The 23441-nt window shown below is 41.4% G+C and overlaps 3 protein-coding genes across 13 annotated transcripts in view; 2 read left to right on the top strand and 1 right to left on the bottom strand.

The window, feature by feature from the left end:
• The first annotated feature begins 11426 nt into the window (after window positions 1-11426).
• On the top strand, window positions 11427-13710 carry LOC114436049 (leucine-rich repeat neuronal protein 1-like). The gene has a single exon (XM_028406116.1). The coding sequence runs from the start codon at window positions 11427-11429 to the stop codon at window positions 13572-13574; it is 2148 nt and encodes a 715-aa protein (XP_028261917.1). The 3' UTR covers window positions 13575-13710.
• A 1163-nt stretch (window positions 13711-14873) lies between these two features.
• sumf1 (sulfatase modifying factor 1) lies at window positions 14874-20742 on the bottom strand. Its single transcript, XM_028406118.1, has 9 exons — window positions 20163-20742; window positions 18804-18977; window positions 18646-18720; window positions 18172-18254; window positions 17890-18012; window positions 17691-17805; window positions 16605-16718; window positions 16465-16524; window positions 14874-15135 (listed from the first exon to the last, which is right to left on the bottom strand). Exons 1-9 carry the CDS (start codon window positions 20418-20420, stop codon window positions 15034-15036), a joined length of 1104 nt encoding a protein of 367 aa, XP_028261919.1. The 5' UTR covers window positions 20421-20742; the 3' UTR covers window positions 14874-15033.
• Window positions 20743-20850: 108 nt separating this feature from the next.
• LOC114436047 (inositol 1,4,5-trisphosphate receptor type 1) overlaps window positions 20851-23441 on the top strand; it is a 54786-nt gene continuing 52195 nt past the window's right edge. For 5 of the 11 annotated variants that reach the window (XM_028406105.1, XM_028406106.1, XM_028406107.1 and 2 more), the window contains exons 1-2: window positions 20857-21075; window positions 21832-21946. In XM_028406105.1, coding sequence (XP_028261906.1) covers window positions 21855-21946 — 92 coding nt within the window. In that variant the 5' untranslated portion in view covers window positions 20857-21075; window positions 21832-21854. Of the gene's footprint in view, window positions 21076-21831; window positions 21947-23441 lie in introns of those variants that run through there. The other 6 variants (XM_028406111.1, XM_028406110.1, XM_028406112.1 and 3 more) reach the window with 3 other exon arrangements.

The following is a 23441-nucleotide window of genomic DNA, read 5'->3' on the forward strand; positions in this document are numbered from 1 at the left end:
TAGAAAGAAAAAGCAAAACACTGCAACAAACGGAGAGTGGCTAAAAAGCTGGAAAACATGGTTAATATGATATTTTCTTGGGGAAAGAATGATGAGGGAGACATACAGTATCTATTACATCTTCATGGGAGCTACTTTAAAAGCATCTAATCTGCAGAAAACAGGTGAACTCCCTTCTCTCTTACTGTTTACAGGGAAGAAGTGGTGTGAGACTTTGTCAGCAAAACTGTATGTGGAGGTAAAGGAGGCTGGGCCACAATGTTTGTTTACTCAAAATGATATTCACTAATTATTCAAATGTAATGAGACAACACAACTTCACCGTGTCCCTTTGAAGAGGAATCTTTATTGATTTAACCTAATGAAGCTCTTTTTAAAAATCCCAAATGTATTCCAATTACTGCACTAGATCCTGCAGCTGCAATTAGTCCCAAAGCTGATAGCGTGCTGTGGGTTGTGCTGGCATCTCCTGCCGTGGTCGATTTCTTCTTACTGTGTCAACATTACCTACAGAGGACATTTAAATGTGTACTTTTTAATCCTGTGTAGTTCTTCTTTAAATTGAAGTAGAATCTTTGGCATTATCTGTCTCTGAGTCATCTACTCTTGGCAGCTAAGGTCTGCCTGATATTGATCCAACAATTATTAGCTTGTCTTGTGTCTCAAGCAGTATTTCCATAATAGATCATGCTGTGTAGGCAGAAGTTGGTCAGAAGAGTGTTTGAATTCTCAGGAGTTTTCATGTCCTTGACACCCTACACCCACCTACTACCTTCTCTCTGGCACCAGCTTTGTCTTTCTAGATTTATGATTTATAGTGGTTGATAGCCACCTACTCTTCATGCTATTTAACTCGTCATCTATTGATATCACTCAGCCAGGAAATGAATTGTCCCATTCACAGAGTCACAGGATCTACCCTCAAACATGGTGCAGTTTATCCCAGTTACATTTACTTTACTGCGTTCATTCTCATTATGTTATCAAAATGTCATTTTCCCCTGCAAACTAATATGGGGAAATGTAAATAATCACCTATATGAAGCATGCCAATGAGTACTCCCAAGAATAAAGAATGCAGACAAAGAAATAATTCACAGTGGAGCAGCCATCCACCCCCTTCTCACCACCAAATGATTCCCTCAGAGAACAGATTGGTAAACCACTTCAGCCCGCAGCACACCAGTCCTGCTATGGACAGAACTGGGTGGGGCATGAGAGAGAGAAAATTCCAACACTCCCCTCGCTTCTCCCTCACATGCAAATCCTCTTCCCCTGTGGTCATAATCACTTTTATTCACCTTACTTCTTCCCAAGTGGGGCAACCCAGCCTGTCATTTAACCCAAATCCACACTGCTCACTGGGCACTTTTTACATAAAAAAGCACAGGCATGCTGCAGGGATGAAGTGCTTTGTGGTGTATCTTTGACAACATCTCATCCTTCTGACAGGAAAAGTGCAGTAGGGCTTTGAAAATCTGAGATATTTTCAAGCTCAAGCATTCAGAGCAGCAGTACAAAAAGGTGAAGTGTTTTGAACAAGAGAAGGTGCTGGTTAAAGCACTTTTATAGAGAAAGCTGCTTCAGCTCTCCACTCTGTCTCTATTCAGACGACTGAAAATCAGCTGAAAAAGGTGCCTATGCTCCAAGCAGAGACCTAGTGGGGGGGGGGGGGGGTCTCCCTTCCATATCTGCTGCCCATACACACACATACATTATCAGACAGCTATCTGTGTCACCAGCATCAGTTAAAAGACACAGTCTGACTCCAAGTCTCAGACAGAGCATGTAGCTAACAAAGAGCAGTTGTCTTTGTTCAGCTGGTGCAGGAGAGGGAGGGGTGAACAAGCAGGGATAAGGATGGAGGATGGGGAGAGGCAGATTTTCCTTCTCTCAGTAGAACATAAAAGAGCTGAAAAGCAAAATTTCCTCCTCTAATCACACACATGCACACATATAATCTTTCCATCCTGCAGGTCTCTGGAGACTAAGCATATGCACAATATCAGGCTCCATGATCTCAACATACTGCTGATAATTACTTAATGATGAGGCACAGATGGTATCTGACATCTTTACCTTTGTCGTACTGTCATTACTTGGGAAATGATTGCAGAAAACAAGTTTAATTAATTTGAGAATAATTTAACATGATGCCACATCCCCAGCTGTGTCTGAAATGTTTCTAAACAAAACAAACTCCATTAGTTGACTTGAGGCAACCCAAGCATTTTCTTCTCCTCCTTTGCAAAACATCAGTGATGTAAAAAGCTGCTGATGCCACGTGTCCATTAAATATTAATAGTCTGCATTTTTTGTAGCAATGAACCAAAAGGAGTGATAACTTGGCTGCATAATGTTTGTTTGAGAGAACATAAGGATGGATAAACTAAATTAATTAGACTATTGCTTTGCTAATCTTGTCTCTCAGATGGCAGCACACCAAAGAACAATTATGCTTATCAATATTTTTGTACAAGGCAAAAGAGTAAAACCACTGCTCTACAAATGCATCATATGAACACTTACATAGCTTCAGGAACTATTTTAATTTTCGATCAGACCAGAACAAATCAAGTGAGGCCTGTGTTTGACAAATCCAAATGAAAGTCAATCCCCAAGAGCCTCTGCTAAATTGCTTTGCTCGGGAGCAATTAGAAAGGGATCTGTTGATTTTGTTGTTAAGTGGCTCTGATTGGTTGCAGAGCAGCAAACTCTAATGGGGACATTAATGCAAAGTGACATGTGTAACAGGAGTCAGGCCCCCATCACCTCTCTGCCTATTAAGACCCATTCTGAGGAGACATTTCACACTCACAGTCACCTTGGGTCTTGGCAACTGGACATAAACAATCAATGCCATCAACAGTGCCATAGCCCTGCCCTATTTTATTTACAGCATGGGTAATGATTGACACAGTTTGCACACAGAATGGAAAAATATACACTATTCCAGGAAAAGCATTCATGTGAACAGAAGGCTTGTATGGCATCCAGACTTTCTCATCTCACTTCCCTCTGAAACAGGCTAAAACTGGCCCATAGCTGATGGTGTGGCACACACACACACAAAAGTGTGAATGCAAGTGGACCAGCCGCTGCAGTCCATCAGCAGTGTTTGCTATAGCTTAGCAGAAGGTGGTACCAAGAATGGTGTGATCGTGACATAATGTCACAACAAGGTTGCAAATGTGCTAAATGTTCAGAGGCAAGCATCTGTTCCAGTTACATCTGATGACAGCGTCAAGCTGTTCATATTAATACCAATTAAGATTAGTTATGATCAGGAAAAATTAAATTATCTCTGCAAATAAAACTCTCTGTCCTCTTATGTGTGGATAGAAATGATTACATGTTCCAAATAAAGTGTGGATGAAACCAGACTAATGCTGCTAGTGAAGTTGGAGGATTGTCAGTTTACTTGCAGAGCACATATTGGAGTCTGTGTATGTCTTCATCTATTCAGCATGCACTTTATTTCCTCCTCAACATTCATCTATGATCGAAAACTAGGTCTGACATGAAAAATGACGCCCTGTCTCCTTCTGAGCAGTGTAATGCGGCAGAATGATGTGTAGACTTGCAAAAGGTAAAACTGAGGGCATATGTTTCTCTGTGACTGGTTTTCCCAGATGGCCATGTGGAGGGAGCTGTGTGATCAGAGATCTAATAAACTGGTGGATATGCTGCATCGCCTTTCCTGGGAGGGAGTTGTTGCCATGGCAACCACACCACAAGTACTGCAGGTTAATGGTGGGAAATGATGATTTGCTGGTTGCAACTTACACACACGCACACAAACACTGACACACACGCACAGACTGCTGCTGAATCAACGTCGAAGTCCCAGTGGTGGTAGAATTATGACAAACAATTCCCACCGTGCAGTTTTTACACATAGATCCCCCCCCCCCCCCCCCCCCCCACAGCATAATGATATAAATGGAATTATTCCACTTAACTTAATACTTAACTAAATCAGGTCTGTTTTGACAGGGTCTAACAATGACTAAAGCTTGAAACACTCACTGCATTATAAAATGTGTCAGGCACATTTTGCAAAAAGATGAAAGAAAGAAGAAGAAGAAAACTGTAACTTTTGGACACAGCAGACACTGCTGACCACCATCTACCTCAAAAAAAAGATTAAATATTACATTTGATTATTTTCTTAAGTGACACACCATTTCTTGTTCTTGTAGCGTGGACTCAAAAATACAACACAACATATGGCTAGTCAAGCAGTATCGCTTCTTTGACTGTAGAAAAGCTAAAAACACAATATTTCAAAATACAGTAGAAAACAGTATGAAAGTCAACTGAGCAGGATATGACACAGACTTTGTACTTAGCAGCTGAAGAGATAACATCTGTTGTACCTTTGCTTTCTTACATTCAGCTTTGTCAGGCAATATCCAGAAACTTTTAGGTTTACAGTGCACATCTGAAAGGCTGCGGATGAAGATACATTCATCCATAGGGCTGTCCTTTCTTAATATTTTTATAGTATAGATGTGACACCAAGGTAATATTCTAAACCGTGTTGATCCTGCTTGTGTTGAAAACATAAACCGGTCTGTAACTATCTGCTAACTTCCAGCATAAACAGAGAAATCCTGCACTTCTGTCTGGCACAGTTTCTTGTTGCCACACGGAGACAATTACATTTCTTCTTTGTAGCTGGATGAAGAACAGCCTGGCAACTCCCAAAGTAGCAGCTCAAACAGACAGTGATGAAACGTTGTCATTTCCCCATAGAGAGGTAGAGAGGGGGAGGAGGAGGAGGAAGTGATCCAAAGAATGACAGGTCTAAGAGAAAAGAAGTATCTTCTTTTCAACATGGACTCCTGTGTGTAACTGTTTAGAGGGACCTGGATCTGTTTACACTGTCACACTGTGGGGACTAACTTCCATGTGTGCAAGTGAAAAAGAGAATGTGTGCTTGCATGAGAGAAAGAGAGACTCATAAGATCCACTTTAAAGTCAATTGCATTTGATAATTATCATTAATTATTAATTAGAAAGTCATTAAATTTCTATCAAATCTGGCCCATGTGGCACTCATTAGTCTTTTGATATCCCGCTCTAAACTTTCAAGTTTCTATTAGATGGTCACACTTCAGTAAGTGTGACCTGGTGACAGGCTCAAAGATCAACACATTCACGCGCTGACATCTCATAGGTGCACTCTGATGTCATTGGTCCTTGCTGCGCCTCTATCACAGCGTAATTCGCACTCGCAGCTCGTGGTCGGTATGGGTGGGACTTTGGTTCCCATGGTGGTGGCGATGACAAAACAGATGGTGAGGTTGTCTGTTTGGGCAGCACGGTCCGTGTCAGACGCGTTTCAATCCAGCTGACCTGCGCAGGGCAGCTGCTCGTCTCTGCGTGCTGCTGCTGAAGTATCCCCGTGTTTCCATCAGCGGACGGAACAGGACGGATAGTGCAGCCGACGGGCTGTTTTTTATTCCCTCTTCACAGATATATTTATTCCCGCTAATAAACCTGTTTATTTATATTCCAAACATAATCTGCGAAGCTCGCGCATCATCCACAGAGCTGCGGATACTGCATGGGTTACATACAGTAGCCTGCAGCATTCTTGCGTACAGAGGATACGGTGCTTCATATAGGTGAGTACACTATATTTATTTTATGCTGATCTATAAAATCTCACATTAAAAGCTTCATTTATGAATGGATGAGTGTTTGATGAGTGATAAAGATGAAATAATACATTTAATATTTTTAAAAGCTGCGCTTATCAGCAAAAATCTGATGAAACAATGTGCTGTGGCTCCTCTTGTTACAACCACGGGAATGGAAGACTATTTTTGATTATTTGAATAAACAAAAAACATGAAATAGAACCAAAACAATCTATTTTGCTTGACGTTCACACAGTATTTATCTTTAATGTGCGCAGCTTTAATTGCTGGAGTCAAATACATTTTTGGCACTGATTTGCAAGGACACTGTGCTCTGCAGCACAGGGTAAATGATTTCTTTGAACCTTTCTCAAGTCTAGACAGTTGTTCAATATGAACTGATAGGAGGAAGGAAAACAAAGAACACACACACCAGCTGCACTACAAACCTCTGTTATTTGCCTGTGTACAAAATTATATTTTTGCCCTAAAAGGTCAAATGTAATCTGAACATGTCTCTAAAAAAACTGCAGTCTGACACTTTACTGTAGCTATTGGCTTCAACCATTAATAACATTTACACAAACTGCAGGATCACAAGCCAGTGCAGAGAACAGCTGAGTAGTAGCAATCTGCTTCATCAACCCCATTTGCATGCCTAAGGGTCAGGAAATTGGCAGATGTCTGAAAGTAAGACAAAGAGGAGGGAGACAGACAATCCAGTGTTTCCACTATGAAGTTTGGGAGAGCAGTGGGAGTCTGCATTGTTAGAGGGTCACCTTTGTCAAGTAGGCTCTGTTGTTTCAGCTGCTGCATTACAGAGCACCTGTTACTGAGACCACTACAGCAACACAAAGAGTAGGAGGTTCTGTTCTATATACATAGGTGTCTGGTTATTTTTGTTGCGATTATCACTATCATCATTAACCTGTTTTAGTGCTCAAGTTTGTATGAATTAAAGCAAACAATTGATCCAGATGTCACCTAATCAGCCAATGATATGAAACTTTGGGAGGGAGGCTGTGGCACCTTCCCCCAGCCTTGACTTCACAATGTGACGTATCTCCTCAGCTGGTAATGAGGAGTGTGAGAAAATTCCGAAACAAAGGCATGTCTTGGTGTGTCTGTGTGTTTGGTATAGGAGCCATTGTGCACCAACAGGGCTAACCCTGCAGCATGTGCTGGTGCTGGGGTTCCCACAGCAGTGGAGGGGAGACAGGGGTGCACCAGCTTGACCTTCTTCCTTTGAGAGTGTGATCTGAAGGGGAACATGGAAACACGATGGGCCATTCAAAGGTTTTGTCAAGACGTTGTGACTGAATCAGCCGTTTTTGTTTTTATCAACAATGAGCAGAAGGGGCATGTTTTATTCTAGATTAACATTTGAAAGCTAAATAAACAGTTTTAAGATAAGCAAAACTGTCAGAATGGAATTATAGAAATACTATAAAATACTAGAAATCAATTAAAAGTATTGTTGGCATAATCTCTTTGACTTATAAATCGATTTTTAATGGTATAAGTTAGTTTTCCCTGACCTCTGCATTGTTTAAAAAATTCCCTTGACATTAGAGATTTTTGGCATGTCAGTATGATTCATCAATGCTCCGATGACAAGATATTGGATTTTCACAGAGATTGCAACCGTAAGGCAAGCTGAAGTGGAGAGGGAGGATGTACGGGGGGAACAGCAGAGAGTGGAAAAAAATTAAAGCCAAGGAAGAAAAATTGTGTCAAGATCCATCTCTGCTCCACAGGGAAATAACGCTACCATATGGATTTGCAGTAAACAGAAATGTAGAGACGATTTATTTCACTGCGACTTTTAAACTTCACTGGAGTCTGAAAACACATTGTTAGTGTGTGGATCACACTCTTCTTTGATTCCATTCATTGCATTGTGTTTTTATGCTTTTTACAGAGCTCTCCATCTTCTCCCTCTTTACTTTATGACTTGGTGGACATGCATCCTTCTCCTCCTCAGCTACACCTCTGCTATCAGCAGCTACACCAAAGCCCTCTGTGATGTGAAGTGAGACACTTGCATACTAATGGAGCAGGAACAGGATATCTCTCAGGCAGGACAGTGCAGTGAAGACAGAGAGAAAACATCAGGCAGCACTACTTAGGTTCTCAGCACGACATTTCACAGACCTGAACTAGGGTAGAAATCTTGGAGAATATACATATGGTGCATGCTAACAAAAAAGGGGTTAAACATATGATCATATGACAAAGTTGTGTTTACAAGTCATAGTGTGAACACACCATTGTCATCATGCACATATAATCTGTTGTTCTAGCACATGGATTGATGCTGCACTCACCTTTTTGTAACAGTGACAGTTCTAATTGGCATATTCCTTAGCTGCCTAGTTGCACTAATAACTGTCTTCTCATGTCTTCTCATGTGGTTATGAAACCGAAACGCTGGTGGCATAGCCGTTACCATGGTGACGGCATGTCTGTAAGCCTGTTGTGTGGCTGCTGATTCACAAATACTGCATATATTTTGCACCCAGGGAAAAGAGCCCGAGAAACAGACAGGTAAAAACTATTACCTCCTATGAAAAATGATGCTATGTGCTATCAGGTGAGGTCCCTCCTGGCTGTGCCAGTGGCTTATGGTAATACATGGTATTAGCAGCATTGCATATAAACTCTGCTTATTGACGCTTTCAAGACCCCTTTTCAACTTCTTTTAAAACATGGCTACCTACTGCAGTAAGTGCTGCACAAATGTAAGAAGAAAGCATCCAGCATCTGACTGCGGATGTGTGTTCTTTTCCTTGTCTGAGCCTGTCTTTTAAATGCAGCTATGAGGCCTTAGAATGAAGCAGACAAACCTCATTATATCCCACAATTAGATCTTGCTGTCTTGCTTTGAACCCCGGGGCCAATGATATTTCAAAGGTTTAAATGAACCACATGCAAATATTAGCTATTTAGATGCATAGCTCATAGATGCAGTAGCTGTCGAGAGATGAGTGTGTTTTATATGTATAATGTGTACTTTAGATTAAAAAACTCATGAGGATTGGATGAGCAGAAAGAGTAAATCCCCCGCTGCAGGCTCCAGTTCAGACAGTCAGCTGGATAATACCAGGCTGTTGAAGGATATTTCTGCCTCCTTCCAGTAGTTTGTGTTTTCATGTCAAAATCAGTGAGTCAAAGACAGGGGGGTAGTGGGGAGAGGAGAGAAGGCGGGGGTGGTTGATGGGATGGGACCAAAAGTGTCTGTTGTAAAGAGTGCGGAGATGCTCACAGTGTGTATCCTCATGTAAGCATACATTTTTAATTATTCGAAGTACAGTGTCTCTGTGACTCTCTGCTGCCACAACCCAAGAGACTTTCAGGATACAGGTGCTGTTACACAACTGGCCCAGCCCTGCTTTGGTAGTCAGAGAATTAATCTCAGACTTAATCTCTGTCCCATCCCTGAGAACAAGAGTTCATGAGGTTGTCGTCACACCAAACCTCACTTGCTTTTGGGAGATTTTAGTATGTGTCCTTCAACATTTGCAGAGGAGTAAAATAACACATATACTGGCACATCCTATGCAGAGCAATTAATAAACATTTGTTGGAGAATGCATCATCAGTGGTCATAATACATGCATACAATGAATATAACAAAGTAATGTGCTTTAGATGAGGACTAAAATAAATCTGAGCCTTTAGACGCAGTAACAAAATATTAGAGGGCAAGAGGTCAGAGCAGCAGGCTGTATTGTTGTGCACTGGGCCAGAAAAGCTTGATGTTATGAACAGGTGGGAAGCCACTCCAGTGGAGCTGGTCTGCAGCCAACAATAGGTACTATCTGTGGGTAGAGGGAGGCTTGTAAGAAAGAATTTGAGTAGTGCAGTGATTATGAAGGAGGCCATCAGAGAAACTGAACATATGTGCTCAGCAAAGCTTCCAAGGGTTACTAAGGTCAACACGTACACACAGTGAACGATAGGTGAGAATGGATGAAGACCCCTGTAGTGCTGCCAGGCAGCCAGAAACCTGGTGCCAGGTGTCTGAGTTTTATAGCCTCAGCATGAAAGCAGTGATTACTCCACCTGTCTCCTCCGATTTAATATCCAAGCAGCACAACACATGCAGAGAGAAAGCACAGATAAAAGTCTCATATCTCTATATAAGTAATTAAACTGAATGTCATATAAATGAAAGTGTTATGGATGTTTAAAGGCAGAAAGAGGAGTCCCATGCTACAATACACATCCAGGAGAAGGTGCAGGTCCCTGCCAGTAACCCTTATGTCACACTGAGGGGCACATCAGTTTGTGCATGGCATTGCCGAGACCTGATAACAAACACAATTCTAAGTCAGAGAGAATATTGTGTGGGTGAGCTTTGATGCTTTATCCATTCTATTACGTTTCTACTCCCAACTTCAAAGTGTTGTTTTTCTGGTGTTCCATGTTGAGCTGCTTTCGTATTATCACTCATGCAAATTTGGTAGAGAAACTGAGAAAAGGTGTCAACACATTGCTGTGTGTGAACAGGCGGCACATGAAAGGAAAACAATCTGTATCTATTTTATGTTCATATCAAAATAACATGTCAGTTTTGATGTGACAAAATTTACTCAACTTCTTCACAAATACACACAAACACAATGTTCAACCTCAGACTGGATACATTTGAATTTCTAAGTGTTAGTCACACAAGAAACTCACTTCCTTTCTGTATAAGGGTGTTCAGAAACACTAAATCTTCATTTCCAATGTTTATCTGTGCCTGTTATACTCAAATACATTTGTTGGAGTTGGTGACATCAAACTGACAAGTGAAAGCAGAAACATAAACTATAACAAATCCTCTGGGAGACCATCAGTCCACTCCACACCCACTTTGCTTGTCTTGACTAAACCTCGATGAGTACAGTGACACAGAAATCCCTACATGTATGTGACTGACTGCCTATGATGGGCCCGTATCATAAGTAAAGAGTGATTAACAGTGAACACCGTGCGCTTGCTGTATATTAAGCCTGTTGTGTAATGGGCTCACTGCCAGAGCTGCTTGCACACACACACACACAACCAAGAGGATAACTGATACTAAGCTGGTATACAGATAATCTAACCAACCCAGAGAGAAAAACATGTGGATAATCTCCAAGGAGACAGAGACATCAGGGAAGCCAAAGTAAAATCTTAGATACAGACAAATCCTGCCTCCTTCTTTCCAGCTCATCCAAGTGCTCAGGTAAATAGACAATTAGTGGTCCATATGTGAAGACGAATCGGCTGCTAGGCCTCTCAAGACATTCCTGTCCTTTATTTAAAATTGCAGAAGTGACTTTTTTTCAATCTTATGCTCATTATCAAGCTGCGTGAGAGCTCATTAAAGGGTAGGACTGAACGTCTAAACAATAGAAGGGCAACCAGATGAATTTAACAGATTCATCCTGCCCTGTTAGACACATCAACTTAGCATCCTAAATATCTGTGGGGTGGCACTGTGGAAATCTTGGGTCTTTTTTATTCTCTGCAAAGTTTAACTTCCTCACTGCACTCATTTTACAGTCTGTGTTTCAGAAAACTGATGGTTTTCTATGCTTTCTTCTTTTTTTAGGTTTTAACCTGATGGTGTGGAAGTGAAAGTTTGGATCAGATGTTTCCATTTCCTCTGGGTTAGAACCACAGATCTGGACTTACAGAACATAGGTAGCAGTAAGAAAGGTTAATGCTCATGAACCATTCCTTCACACCCTTCTCCCAAACACTGCCTCTCATCTAAGCCTTCCGCAACCAGGGAGAGACAACATGGCACCCAGCTCTCAGCCCTGTTCTCCTCTAAAGTTGCTCTGCGTGGGATTGCTCCTTTCCATTCTGTCACCTGCACTTGGCAAAGAATGTCCCCGTTTGTGTGTCTGCGAGATCCGACCTTGGTTCACCCCTCAATCAACCTACAAAGAAGCAACTACAGTGGATTGCAATGACCTGAGGCTAACACACATCCCTACCAACCTGTCAGTAGATACCCAGGTGTTACTGCTCCAAAGCAATGCCATCTCCCGCACTAGTGGAGGGCTGGAGGCACTATTTAACTTGACAGAGCTTGACCTGTCCCAGAACAACTTCAGCACTGTGGAAGCTGTTGGTCTCAGAGGCATGAACCACCTGACCACCCTGCATCTAGAGGAGAACCAGATCAGCCAGCTGCCAGACCACTGTCTGGGAAACCTCTCAAACCTCCAGGAGCTCTACATTAACCACAACCAGATAAACTCTATCTCCCCTCGAGCCTTTGCAGGCCTGCGCAGCCTGCTGCGGCTACACCTTAACTCCAATAAGCTTCATGTCATAGACAGCCAATGGTTTGAAGAAACACCTAACCTTGAGATCCTCATGATTGGGGAGAACCCAGTAATTGGCCTCCTTGACATGAACTTTAAGCCTCTAGGAAGCCTGAGGAGTTTGGTTCTGGCTGGCATGGATCTCACCGATGTCCCAGCAAATGCTTTTGTAGGTTTGGATAATCTGGAGAGCATTTCTTTCTATGACAACAAACTGGTCCAAATCCCTCAGTTAGCACTTCAGAAAGTTCCCAATCTGAAATTTCTGGATTTGAACAAAAATCCAGTTCACAAACTTCAGGAAGGAGACTTCAGAAACATGCTGCGTCTAAAGGAGTTGGGCATCAACAATATGATGGAGCTGGTTTCTATTGATCGCTATGCTCTGGACAACCTACCAGAACTGACAAAACTGGAGGCCACCAACAACCCTAAACTGTCTTATGTCCACAGGCTGGCATTTAGGGATATGCCTTCCCTGGAAAGTCTGATGCTCAACAATAATGCTCTCACTGGCCTATACCAGCACACTGTGGAGGCGTTGCCTAATCTGCGGGAGATCAGCCTCCACAGCAACCCACTGCGCTGTGATTGTGTCATTCAGTGGATGAGTTCCAATAGGACCACAGTGCGATTCATGGAGCCCTTGGCTATGCTGTGCAACTCCCCACCAGAACTCAGAGGCCAGCGTGTCAGAGAGATGAGGCTGCTGGAGTCCCCAGAGCAGTGTCTTCCCCTTATTTCCCATGACACCTTCCCCAGCCACTTGAACCTTGAGCTGGGCATGAGTGTTAGCCTGGACTGCAGGGCAATAGCTGAACCAGAGCCTGAAATTTACTGGGTGACTCCTCTTGGGACCAAAATCACGACAGACATGAAATCAGAGCGATACCACTTGAGCAGTGAGGGGACTCTAAGGCTGTCTCACATGCAGGTGGAAGATTCTGGTCGCTACACCTGTGTGGCCCAAAACACAGAAGGAGCTGACACGTGGGTTGCCACTGTCCGAGTAAATGGGACCCTGCTAGACAACGCTCAGGTGATGAAGATCTCTGTCAAACAGACCGAGTCCCACTCCATCCTGGTTTCCTGGAAAGTCAACTCTAATGTCATGTCCTCCAACCTAAAGTGGGCCTCTGCTACCATGAAGATTGACAACCCGCACATCACCTACACAGCTCGTGTCCCTGTAGATGTACATGAGTACAACCTCACACACCTTCAACCTGCTACTGAATATGAGGTATGCCTCACAGTCTCCAACATCCACCTGCAGACACACAAGTCTTGTGTTAATGTGACAACACGAGGTGCTACCTTTGCCCTGGACCTGTCAGACCAGCACCCAAGCGCGGCTGTGCTGGCTGTCATGTCGACCATGCTGGCCTTCCTCAGTCTGGCCACTGCTGGCATCTACATGGCCCGCAGATGGAAGAGAAACAACTACCACCACTCCTTGAAGAAATACATGCTGAAGACCTCCTCCATCCCACTTAACGAGCTCTACCCTCCGCTCATTAACTTGTGGGAGGCTGATGGTGACAAGGACAAGGATGGCAGCACAGAGGGAAAACCCTCTCCTGTTGACACCACACGTAGTTATTACATGTGGTGAAGATTTACTAAGGAGGCCTGACTGCCTCTACAGCAGCACAAAAAGACACACTTTTGCCATTTTGGTGCAAAAGTTGGATAAAGTTGCAAATGTTTTTTGTATTCTCAGCTTTGCTAATAAGAGGCAGAGTGATCAAGTGCAGGATTTTTATTAGTATAGCGTATCGCCTTTGATTCTTTCTATCTTTTAATTGTTCTGGACTCTTAAGATGGCAGCTGTATTTAGCCTGCAGGTTGTCTTAGTTGCTCTGCTGTTTCTGTGGTGCATTTTGACTCATTTTCTTTTGGGTTAATTATACAGCAGCAGGGTTGGATGATCTTCTTGCTGCATTAGTAGAAATCAATGTTTTTTTCTCTTTTTTGTCAAACAGTTAATCTGTTGTGCACTGATAGATTAAGGAGTTTGTATGAACTTCAATTAAAAGCTGACAGTGGGGTTTAGACTTGTTAAACTGTCTACTGAATGTTAGCAATTGTGCAGTAATGTTGTATCAACTCTACCTTTGAACTTTCTGATTTATACTGCAGCAGAATAGGATTTTAGTTTGCTGATAAATATGATGTTAAATGCTAGAAATACAAATGTTAAACATTTTTTATTAAGCACTAGAATTTGATTTCGTCACCATTTGCTTTATGATTTGGCTAGACTTTTATGCTAATTGTTTAGTTTCTTATTTTAACATGCAACATGTATATCAGAGAAGTCGGAAATAAATGAATTTTGGTTCTTTTGCAGACATTTGTTTTTCTTTTTTTTGCTCTTTGAATTATTATACAATATTCTGTCAGAATAGACAAACACACTGTGCGACATGTGCTGCTTGCTTTAAATGTATGCAGGTCATAGAGGAATTTAAGCTTGTCAAAACTCTCGGAATCAGATTTGGACAAAGCTCATTCCCCTCATTTCATAGATAGCTGGACAGATATGATAGTGTACTGACCCCTGGTGGATGCAGCACATTACAGCTATATTTTTAAGCTGATAAACATGGCAGCAAGTTATCAAACCTGACATCTTCCATAAATACAGCAAGCAGAGGTCATTTTATCTGATATGTTTTCTTTATTATGGCAATTTAGAAAACGGAGTGCTTTAAAAGCAGGACGCAAACACACACAAAGAGAGACAATAATTAAATCTTCTAGGATGAAATTTGTCAGACAAAAATATTCTAAAAAAATTACTGTACAGCAACTTTACAGTGACATCATGTTTTGAAATGTTACATTCTTTTCAGTTCTACTCTCTGACAGCCCTTAGTTAACAAAAACAATGAACAAAAAACTAATTTCAGTGAATATTAACAGTAATGCAGGATATTCCCTGTCTTTTTTTTTTTTTTAAATGAAACGTATCTTCAGAGGCAAGGTAGTCATGTGGCCATAAAAAGGCTTCAAATATTAAGTACTCCTTACTCCTTAAGCGAGTCTGTGTTCACGACGTGCCGGTCAGGTCATCGGTTCATCTGAGACACACAGCGAAAACCCAGATTAGAGGCTGAACTATCTGGAGTGTTCTGGCTTCGTGCGGCACATCGGTATCTGTAGCAGTAGGACTAAAGGTGGGGTAAAAGAAAAAATGGAAACGTACAGTCAATAAAACAAATTTACAGTCAGATTCATAAATGTTGTAATGACATGTTTTTGGGCATCTGGCCTCTGTACATAACAATAATGAATTTGAAATTAAACACTCAAGATGCCAATGAAGTCAAAACTTTATGCTTTAATTTAACTTTACTTTTTACTATACTTTTGACAAAGGTGTGGCATTAACCATTCCTGAATTATAGACATTTTCATACACACAGGTTTGCTGGCTCATACATAGTGGAACAAATAAATACAGTCACAAACATAAGGACTGCGTTTAATACTTGGATGAAAATCCAAATGAGTTTCCTCCATTGAGTTGCTCTGCAGGTCTTTACTGAAGCTGCCTTCAGCTGCTGCTTGTTTGTGGCTCTTTTTTCCTTCAGTCTTGTTTTCAGTAAATGAAATCTATTAGGTTGAGACCAGGTGGCTGACTTGGCCAGAGAAGAATATCCCAGTTCTTTGCCTTGTTAAGCTCTTGGGTAGCTGCCACTGTTAGTTTTAGATTGTTATCTGACATGTGAAGTGGCATCCTGTAGGTTTTGGAGCATTTGGCAGAATCTCTACACACAGTTTAGATCTATACACTCAAGAGTTCAATCTGCTGCTTCTATCAGCAGTGCCAATGCAAAGAACTGGGATATTCTTCACTGACCAAGTCAAAAAAGCCCGAAAGACTGTGCTTTACACTTATTGAAGACAAGACTGAAGGCAGAAGGAGCCACAAACAAACACTAGCTAAGGGATATTTGGTTAATTATTTGGCAGTCATTGCCTGCAAAGGGTTTTCTACTTTCTATTTTCTTCTCTAGTATTAAAAGCAATCCATATTGCTTTAAAGCCAAACTTCTGTTTCTATATCAATTCTGCCAAACAGTGACTCTTTTTCTCTTTCTCTTCTCCTACATGATTAGTTCATATGAGAAACAGACCTCTGTGATAAACACTTATTTTGGATACAATTAGTAGATTCCCATGGCAACTGATGCTGATGGCGTGCCCACTGGAATGAAGAGCAGTGGGTGGCTCTCTTTCTATATATATATATAGATAAGCAGAGCCAGTGAATAAGTAATTGCCAGCCATGAGCACGGAAAGCCTCAGAGGGAAAAGAATAATAACAAAAAAGTATAGCAGACTGTATTTCCTTCTGTTATTAAACACATGGAAAGTAATGTTCTCCCTTCAGAAACCCTAATGCCAGAGCCGTTAATAGTGTTCTTGTTTGCTCTAGTTAAATTATATAAAAATGTTAATATATAAGAATAATCAGAAGCAGCTGCCTTTATTACCTTGTGGCACATGTATGATCCTCCTTTCTTCACTTTGTCTGTGCCTGAAGGAGGACCCACCTAAAAAAGGAGGTATTAAGGAGATGGACCAGACAGTCTTGACAATGAATGAGAAAATGTTACATATAAGGAGTTTTTACAGGATTGTGTTGCTGCTCTGTGGTGTGATGTACAGTCCACCAGTCTGAGGTCCATTCCCATGCATTCCCCACCATGTCATACAGACCAAACTGGTTGGCAGGAAAAGACATCACCTGCAGAGTACAAGGAAAATATTTCCTTGTAAGCATGGAGGTATGAGAATGAACATGTGACTCAGAGAGCTTTCCAGGAACTGACCGCCATCATAGAGTGTAATCTGGATTTACAGGTAGGACTTGTCTCTGTCGTTGTCCTCTGATGTTTCAATGCCACAAAACCACTAAACCTCTTCTCTAGCTGCTTCAATCAAATAATCATATTGCATATTCCACTGAGTTTTTAAATTGTCAGTAGAGTAATTGATTAAAATAATGTTTGAGTTATTGGTAAACATGTATGATATATTTCAGTTTTGATTGATTTAGCCTAAATCAGGAACAGAAAATGAAAATGAAAACAGAAACCTGTGACCAGTTTGGATATTTAGAGTTTTCTTTCTTGTCAGGGGCTCAGTGGGATTAACTGCATAGAAGGAAATGTTTTGCTTATGTGAATGTTAATACAACAAGATTTGAACTTCACACTTCGTTTTGTGAGTTCATTGCAGAATACTGAAAAGAGTCATAACTTTTAAACCTAATAACCAACTAAAGAACTTTGTGATCCAATTTGTATTTGCTCCAATAATAAAAGATCAGTGAGGTATAGTTATACAGACATTTTCAGGGAGCAAGATCAGACAGAATATCATTTTCCTTCCTTCAGGACTCCCCACCGTTAAAGACTTTAAGCACACTGGTAATAAGATTGTGACTGCAGGAATCCCCTTACAGAGACAGAGAGTGGATTGATACTGTCAATCCAAGAGTTATTCATGTAATCTTCAGAAGCATTGAGCCTCTGGTGTGACTTCCACCTCATTAAATGAACTCTTATCTTCTACACCTTTAATTTCCTGAAGTTTCTAAAGGCTTTCTCCATAATTCTCCATAAATCAGTCAGCCGTTTCATTTTCATACCTGAAATATGACTTTCCAAAACACACCCACCACTCACTCTGTTCTTCTTTTTGCTGTCTGACTTACCGGTGACGTTTTGATGAATCCATCCTCTGCAGAGTTGTGTGTGGGGAAATCTCCCTGCCAGAGGTTGGCATAGTGCTGTCCTTTTGGGTTCAGTTTATTTCCCCACGGGTAAAGCCTGCACGCAAAGGTAGTGTATCAGGACATACTTACATACTTACTTTATACAAGCATACTGGAATACTTCTTATACTTATCTTACCTGTCTTTTAGGCCTCCCCTGCAGGCATACTCCCACTCTGCCTCTGTAGGGAGTCTCTTGTTGGCCCAGGAGCAGTAAGCAACAGCATCTGTCCAGGAGAGATGCACAACAGGATGATCCAGCCTACAAAGAAACAGGTTTAAAATCAATGATGGATGCCCTACTTTTGCTTTTCTCAAAAGATATGGCAAAAATAGCACAGAATGAATGAACGATGCATTTGATTTGGGATAAACGACTGCATTCATCAAAACATAACAAGGTATTTCTGTGTTTCTCTACCTTTCTGTGATGTTGGAGTCTGGACCCTCAGGGTGCTTCCAGGTGGCCCCTTTGACTGGAAGCCACCAGGGGGCAGCAGCCACCTAATAACAAGTAGTTATTGAGGTCTCTCTCATTTACTCACAACAGAACAGTGGTACTAATGGTTTCCAGTTCCCCATTTCATGTCCATCTACAGTAAAATCCTAAATGCTCTGAGGTGAAGCTAAGCTGAAGGCCAGGTGCACATACAGAACAACATGTTTGGAGGCACAGATAAAGTCTTTGGATGTACTTTGATTGCATGTTTTCCACAGAAACCACAAACTGGGCGTGCATCTGTGTGAGAGAAATGGTTGTGTGTGATTCTGTAAGCTATGTTTGTGACTGCGCTCTCAGCTGTTGTGAAGTATATCTCTCTACAGGGACTTTACAGTGTTGTCTACTGATACACCATGAGAAAAAGCTGTAATATATAAAAAAAAATACACTTACTGCTTGATCGATTTGGTTTTTGACAGCTTCGCTTAAAATTCCCTCAAATACAAACGAGTCTCCAAACTTCTCTGCCTAAAAACATAAGAAGAAAATGTTAGTAAGAGGATGACAGAGTGAATGCCTTAATTTTAAAACATTGTTTTTTTAACCAAGACCTCAGTAACATATCCTGTGGCGCTGATGAAGCTTTGGAACTGCTGGTTTGTGACTTCCTGAATGTCCATGTAGAAGGAGTCTACAGTCACCAGCCGCTGTGGTCCCTCACCATCTGGAGGGATGCCTGGGTTGTCTGTTCCCATCAGGAACTCTCCTCCAGAAATCAGCACCATCTGGTTACAGCAAATAAATATGACAAAGTTTTAATCTCTACTTTATCTCTACTCTTCTTAAGAATGTGTTAATTTAGGAAAGCAGGAGGTTGAAGAATTAAATATTAAATACAGTAAATAAGTACATACATAGCAATAAAAATGTAACAATAAATAGCATAACAAAGTACAAAGAATAACAAAAGGTAGCATATAAGTTATACACAAATGCCCGAAGTGTAGAGTAGGCCTATATAATTAATTATAGTAGAACATTGTGGGAGGTTTGTTAAAGGAAACAGGAAACTACCCGCATGACTCTGGAAGTGACTGCTTTACTATTTTAAGATTGGCAAACATTTAACTGCCTCTTTTGGCAGAGTCACACATAATCAACTAATTGGCAGACCTCGGTGAGGAGCACACTCGAGTGTCAGGCCCATTCTCTCAGCAGAGAGTAAATAGCAGACTGTGAAACACTACTTGGATAAAAGTTTGCATCACTTACAATTCAGCTGTTTGACAGTGCTTATTCATCAGCCAGTTTTTTCACACAAATCCAGGCAGTATATAAAAAAACCCCAATAAAATAAATGAAATATTTCACTTTATTCCATTTATTTATACAAGAAATAACAACAACTAAAGGTTGTTTCTGTTTCAATCTGAGATCTTGGGGACTTTCCTCCCTCGTAAAGCTGGAATAAAGTCAAAATTATAACTTGACCATTTCAGAACATTAACTCTGTTCTTCTTTAACCATTCTTTCATAAAAGGACATGTCTGGTTCTTGATTTGATGCATGACCCATTTGTCTTTTTCTTACAGACAGATAGATGTCTGACATTTCCTTGTGGAATTCACAGATATAACTCGCTGGAGCTGGGTTCCTTTGTTACCTTGGTCCTTCAAATAAACTGCTAATCCTTGATGTTCACAAACTTTTGCCACATATGTAATATTTGCTCATTTGGCTGAATAAATAAATGACAAAAAGAAAATATTTCAGTTTCATTTATTTGATTGTGTTATTTTTTTCCATTGTCCACGTGCGTGAAAATTGGCTGATATTTCTGGTCATATTTATGCAGAAATATAGAAATTCTAAAGGTTTTACAACTATTCAAGCAGCACTAATAGTTCTTTAAGCTTCTTTTAAAATGCTTTGGACTAAATAGAGGGCGCGTTAAAATTCACACATCACACCTGACTTTGTGTCCTTTCCTCTCCTGGTGTCTTGGAAGTCCTCTCATTTGCTTCTGTGGAGTATTTAACAGCTGGATCTATGGACAGTGTCCCGTCCTCCTCCACAGCAGCGGCTCTTTTCAGCCTGTCACAGCCGCAGCCCGCTGCTCCCTCCGGGGTGGCAGGCTCCTGCTCCTTGGTCCCACATGGACTCTGAACAACCAACACTTTACTCACACATCCAAGGAAGAAGAGCAGGAAGGTAAAGTAGCGCACCATTCTTACAAGAAGTGCTTCAGGATCTGCTCATGTTGCCTACAGTCTTACTTCCGCGAAGTCACGTGGTAAGTCAGCTGGTTCCAAAACGTAACTCTTTCCTGTCCGGACATATTTCTTACATTTTTTTTTTAATCCAAATTAAATAATTTGAAATTCTAATAAAATGTTGTAAATATAACATCTGATAGTTGTTTAAATGAAGCACTTAAAAATTATATAATGTAATTAATAGTAAATAAAATTCACTCACGCAACGTCTTTCACAGTAAGCGTTAAATATTATTTTAAAAACTTTATAAAAGTAGATAGCGCAAAGGTGGACAAAACAGTTCACATTTCTTGTGATTATGATGATGATGATGACATGATGGGACCACATGGACATCATTTCCCAGCTATCAACACTACGGTCGCTTGAGAAGAAGTGGCAGAGAGCCAGGCAGCTCAGCCAGCCGGAGCCCTCCTCAGTGAACGCAGCCTCGGCGCACCAACGGGCGCGGAAAGGTGAAGGAGCTGTCAAAGAAAAACAGGATTATTACAGTCGCTGACGGCTGGATCTCACCCTCGGCCACCGGTGGAGAGGAGCACCGCAGTCATGCTGCCTTATCCGGCCCGAAAACAGCTGAACAACATCTGAGCGTTTACCAGAGCCGAGGTAAAGTTAGGCGCACAGCAGTTTGCCATCCTCTCTCTCTTCCTATCTGTATCTCCTCTCTGTGGAGAGAAAAGATTTAGCTCTCCTTAAATGGTTAACACAATGCTCCGCGCAGTTGTGCGTGAGATTTTCTTCCTTACTCAGTAGTGAATACAAAGTGGGAAATGTCGCTGTGAAGAAATGTGATTTGGATCGTGGAGTAAAATGACAGCGTGCTAACACTGGATGTTTGCTCAAGTTTGGTTGTTAGATAAACAATCCCTGAGAGGATGGTGTGCGCTTTCAGCTCGACAGTCGCTGACCAGCTCTGTGTGCACTGAAGTGTGTGTTTTTCTTGTTGGCCTCATTGTAGTGCTTCAGAAACAGGCGGTGGACCAGCAGTGCCCACAGACTCAGAGACCTGTTGCAGGTGCACAGCCCGCCCTACAACAGGTTACAGTAACACCAAACAGGCTTTTCATTTCCTGCCGTTTCTATGCAAATCCACGCAGCCACACTGTACTGTCAGTGTAGTGTGGACCTCTCAGGAAACCCTCACTTCCACAAAGTACACTGCTACTCATGTCTACAAACAGAGCATCTACATTACATGTTGTGTAATGATGACTACTGACACAAAATTGGCCAGGAACAAAACAGGAAATCTGGATATTTTGTTTACTTTTTAAGTCTTTTGATCCTTTTAACGTACACAGAACATTAAAAGTACCTCTTAATTATCTGAATGTATTCATGTTTTCCTCTTCTCCTCCACAGGTGCTCCCTAGCTTGTGTCAAACATGTCAGACAAGATGTCCAGCTTCTTACACATTGGGGACATCTGCTCCCTGTATGCAGAGGGATCTACCAATGGTTTCATCAGCACCCTGGGGTATGTTCATGTTTTTATACTTTACTCTGCGCCATTACTTTGCCTCTTTGTGAGTGGTGTCTTATTGTTAAGAAGGAAGCCACACTGGTCTGACTGGTCCAGACACACATTTATCCTTTCATGCGTGTGTGTCTGTGCACCGGGTGAATATTTGCATGTAACACAGACATCAGTTCACACAGCCACATAAATGGGATTAAGTCAGTATAAGGAGATAAGTGATTGTAATGTTGCAGTTTATAACTCAACAGAAAGGAAATCTGTGGAAGCAGTGGGAGGCCTTTGTGGTACTGTAGGCATGACTGACCTAAGTACTGATAGTGCTTAGGAAATTAGGAAATGTAGGGGCAGTAAATGCACAGTCAGTGATAAAATGTTGAGTTGGTGCTATGTGTGGTGCTCCACCCTCCACTCATTCACCCACACAGCAACATTGTTCTCCTCCATTAACAACATCTCACATAGAAAAAAGTGCATGTCCTGCATGAAGCCTATTTCTCCATGCATTGGCATTAAGATAGGGCAAATATATCACAAATGCAATATTGATTCTTTTTAACCTGGAAGCAATGAAGTAGTCATAAGAAGGTGAATTATTTGAGTCCTGAATGAGTAATGGTATCGGTGTCCTGGACCTCATCCCCCACCGGCTCATGAAAAATGGAATGACCCACAGCAAAGTCTGAGTCACTATAGAGACATTGTGACCTTTCTCGAGTTCAAGCGCTACCCACGTCAACAAGCACACATAATTGTCATGACAGATTTTGGCCAGGAGTCATCCACGCACTAACACCAACTCACCAGCATTCTCCAGATCATCTGCTCCAAGAAGGATAGTGAGAAAAGTCTTTGAGCATCAGAACTTTACATGAGTGGCTCTCTGTTCCTGTTTGGTAAATGGAGAGAGACAGAGAGAGGTTAAAAGGGCAGGACCTTTTGTTCAGTTTGTTCACTGTTAAATTCCATTTATGTTAAATCTTAGATAACTTACTTTATATTCCAGCCTGCAGCCTTGTTCCTCGAGGTGTACACGCTGCAGTAGGCCGGTCTGTTTGGACAACTGTAGATATTCTGCTGGAAAAGGCCTGAAATGGATGTGGGATTTGGCCTGTGCCCTGACAAGAGATATTTTAAACTACTAAAAAAGACTATAATTGTCACCAGAAATTTCAGTTTGCCCACAGACCTTCTAATCCAGAATATCTCCTTGTTTCTTTGTGCAGAGGGAGCGTGAACATGCTGCAGCTGTATGTCCTCTCAGTGAAAATATGAACCAGCAGAGTTTTGTAGAAGCTTTTGTTGGGAATGTTTTGTTTTGTCCGCTGCTTTAGTTACCACACACCCAGACCAGTTTACACACAGGCCCACAGGGATTAGAGAGAAACAGTGGCTCTCAGTGCATCCCATAGATGCTGTCCAGCTGGTATATGTCAGGCTTTTGATTATTTTGATCATCATAATTAAATATTTAAATGACATCTGTTTTCCTAAT

This window comes from Parambassis ranga, chromosome 5 (assembly GCF_900634625.1).
Source record: "Parambassis ranga chromosome 5, fParRan2.1, whole genome shotgun sequence".
In the NCBI taxonomy this organism is placed as follows: domain Eukaryota; kingdom Metazoa; phylum Chordata; class Actinopteri; family Ambassidae; genus Parambassis; species Parambassis ranga.

Bases quoted from the DNA above. Each gene is read 5' to 3' on its own strand.
- LOC114436049 (XM_028406116.1), top strand. From the start codon at position 11,427: ATGGCACCCAGCTCTCAGCCCTGTTCTCCTCTAAAGTTGCTCTGCGTG.
- sumf1 (XM_028406118.1), bottom strand. From the start codon at position 20,420: ATGGTGCGCTACTTTACCTTCCTGCTCTTCTTCCTTGGATGTGTGAGT. The intron at 18,978-20,162 runs GTGTGATGTGTG...TGCTGTAACCAG, and splicing joins AGGAAAGGACACAAAGTCAG to ATGGTGCTGATTTCTGGAGG. The intron at 18,721-18,803 runs GTCTTGGTTAAA...TTATGTTTTTAG, and splicing joins CCACAGGATATGTTACTGAG to GCAGAGAAGTTTGGAGACTC.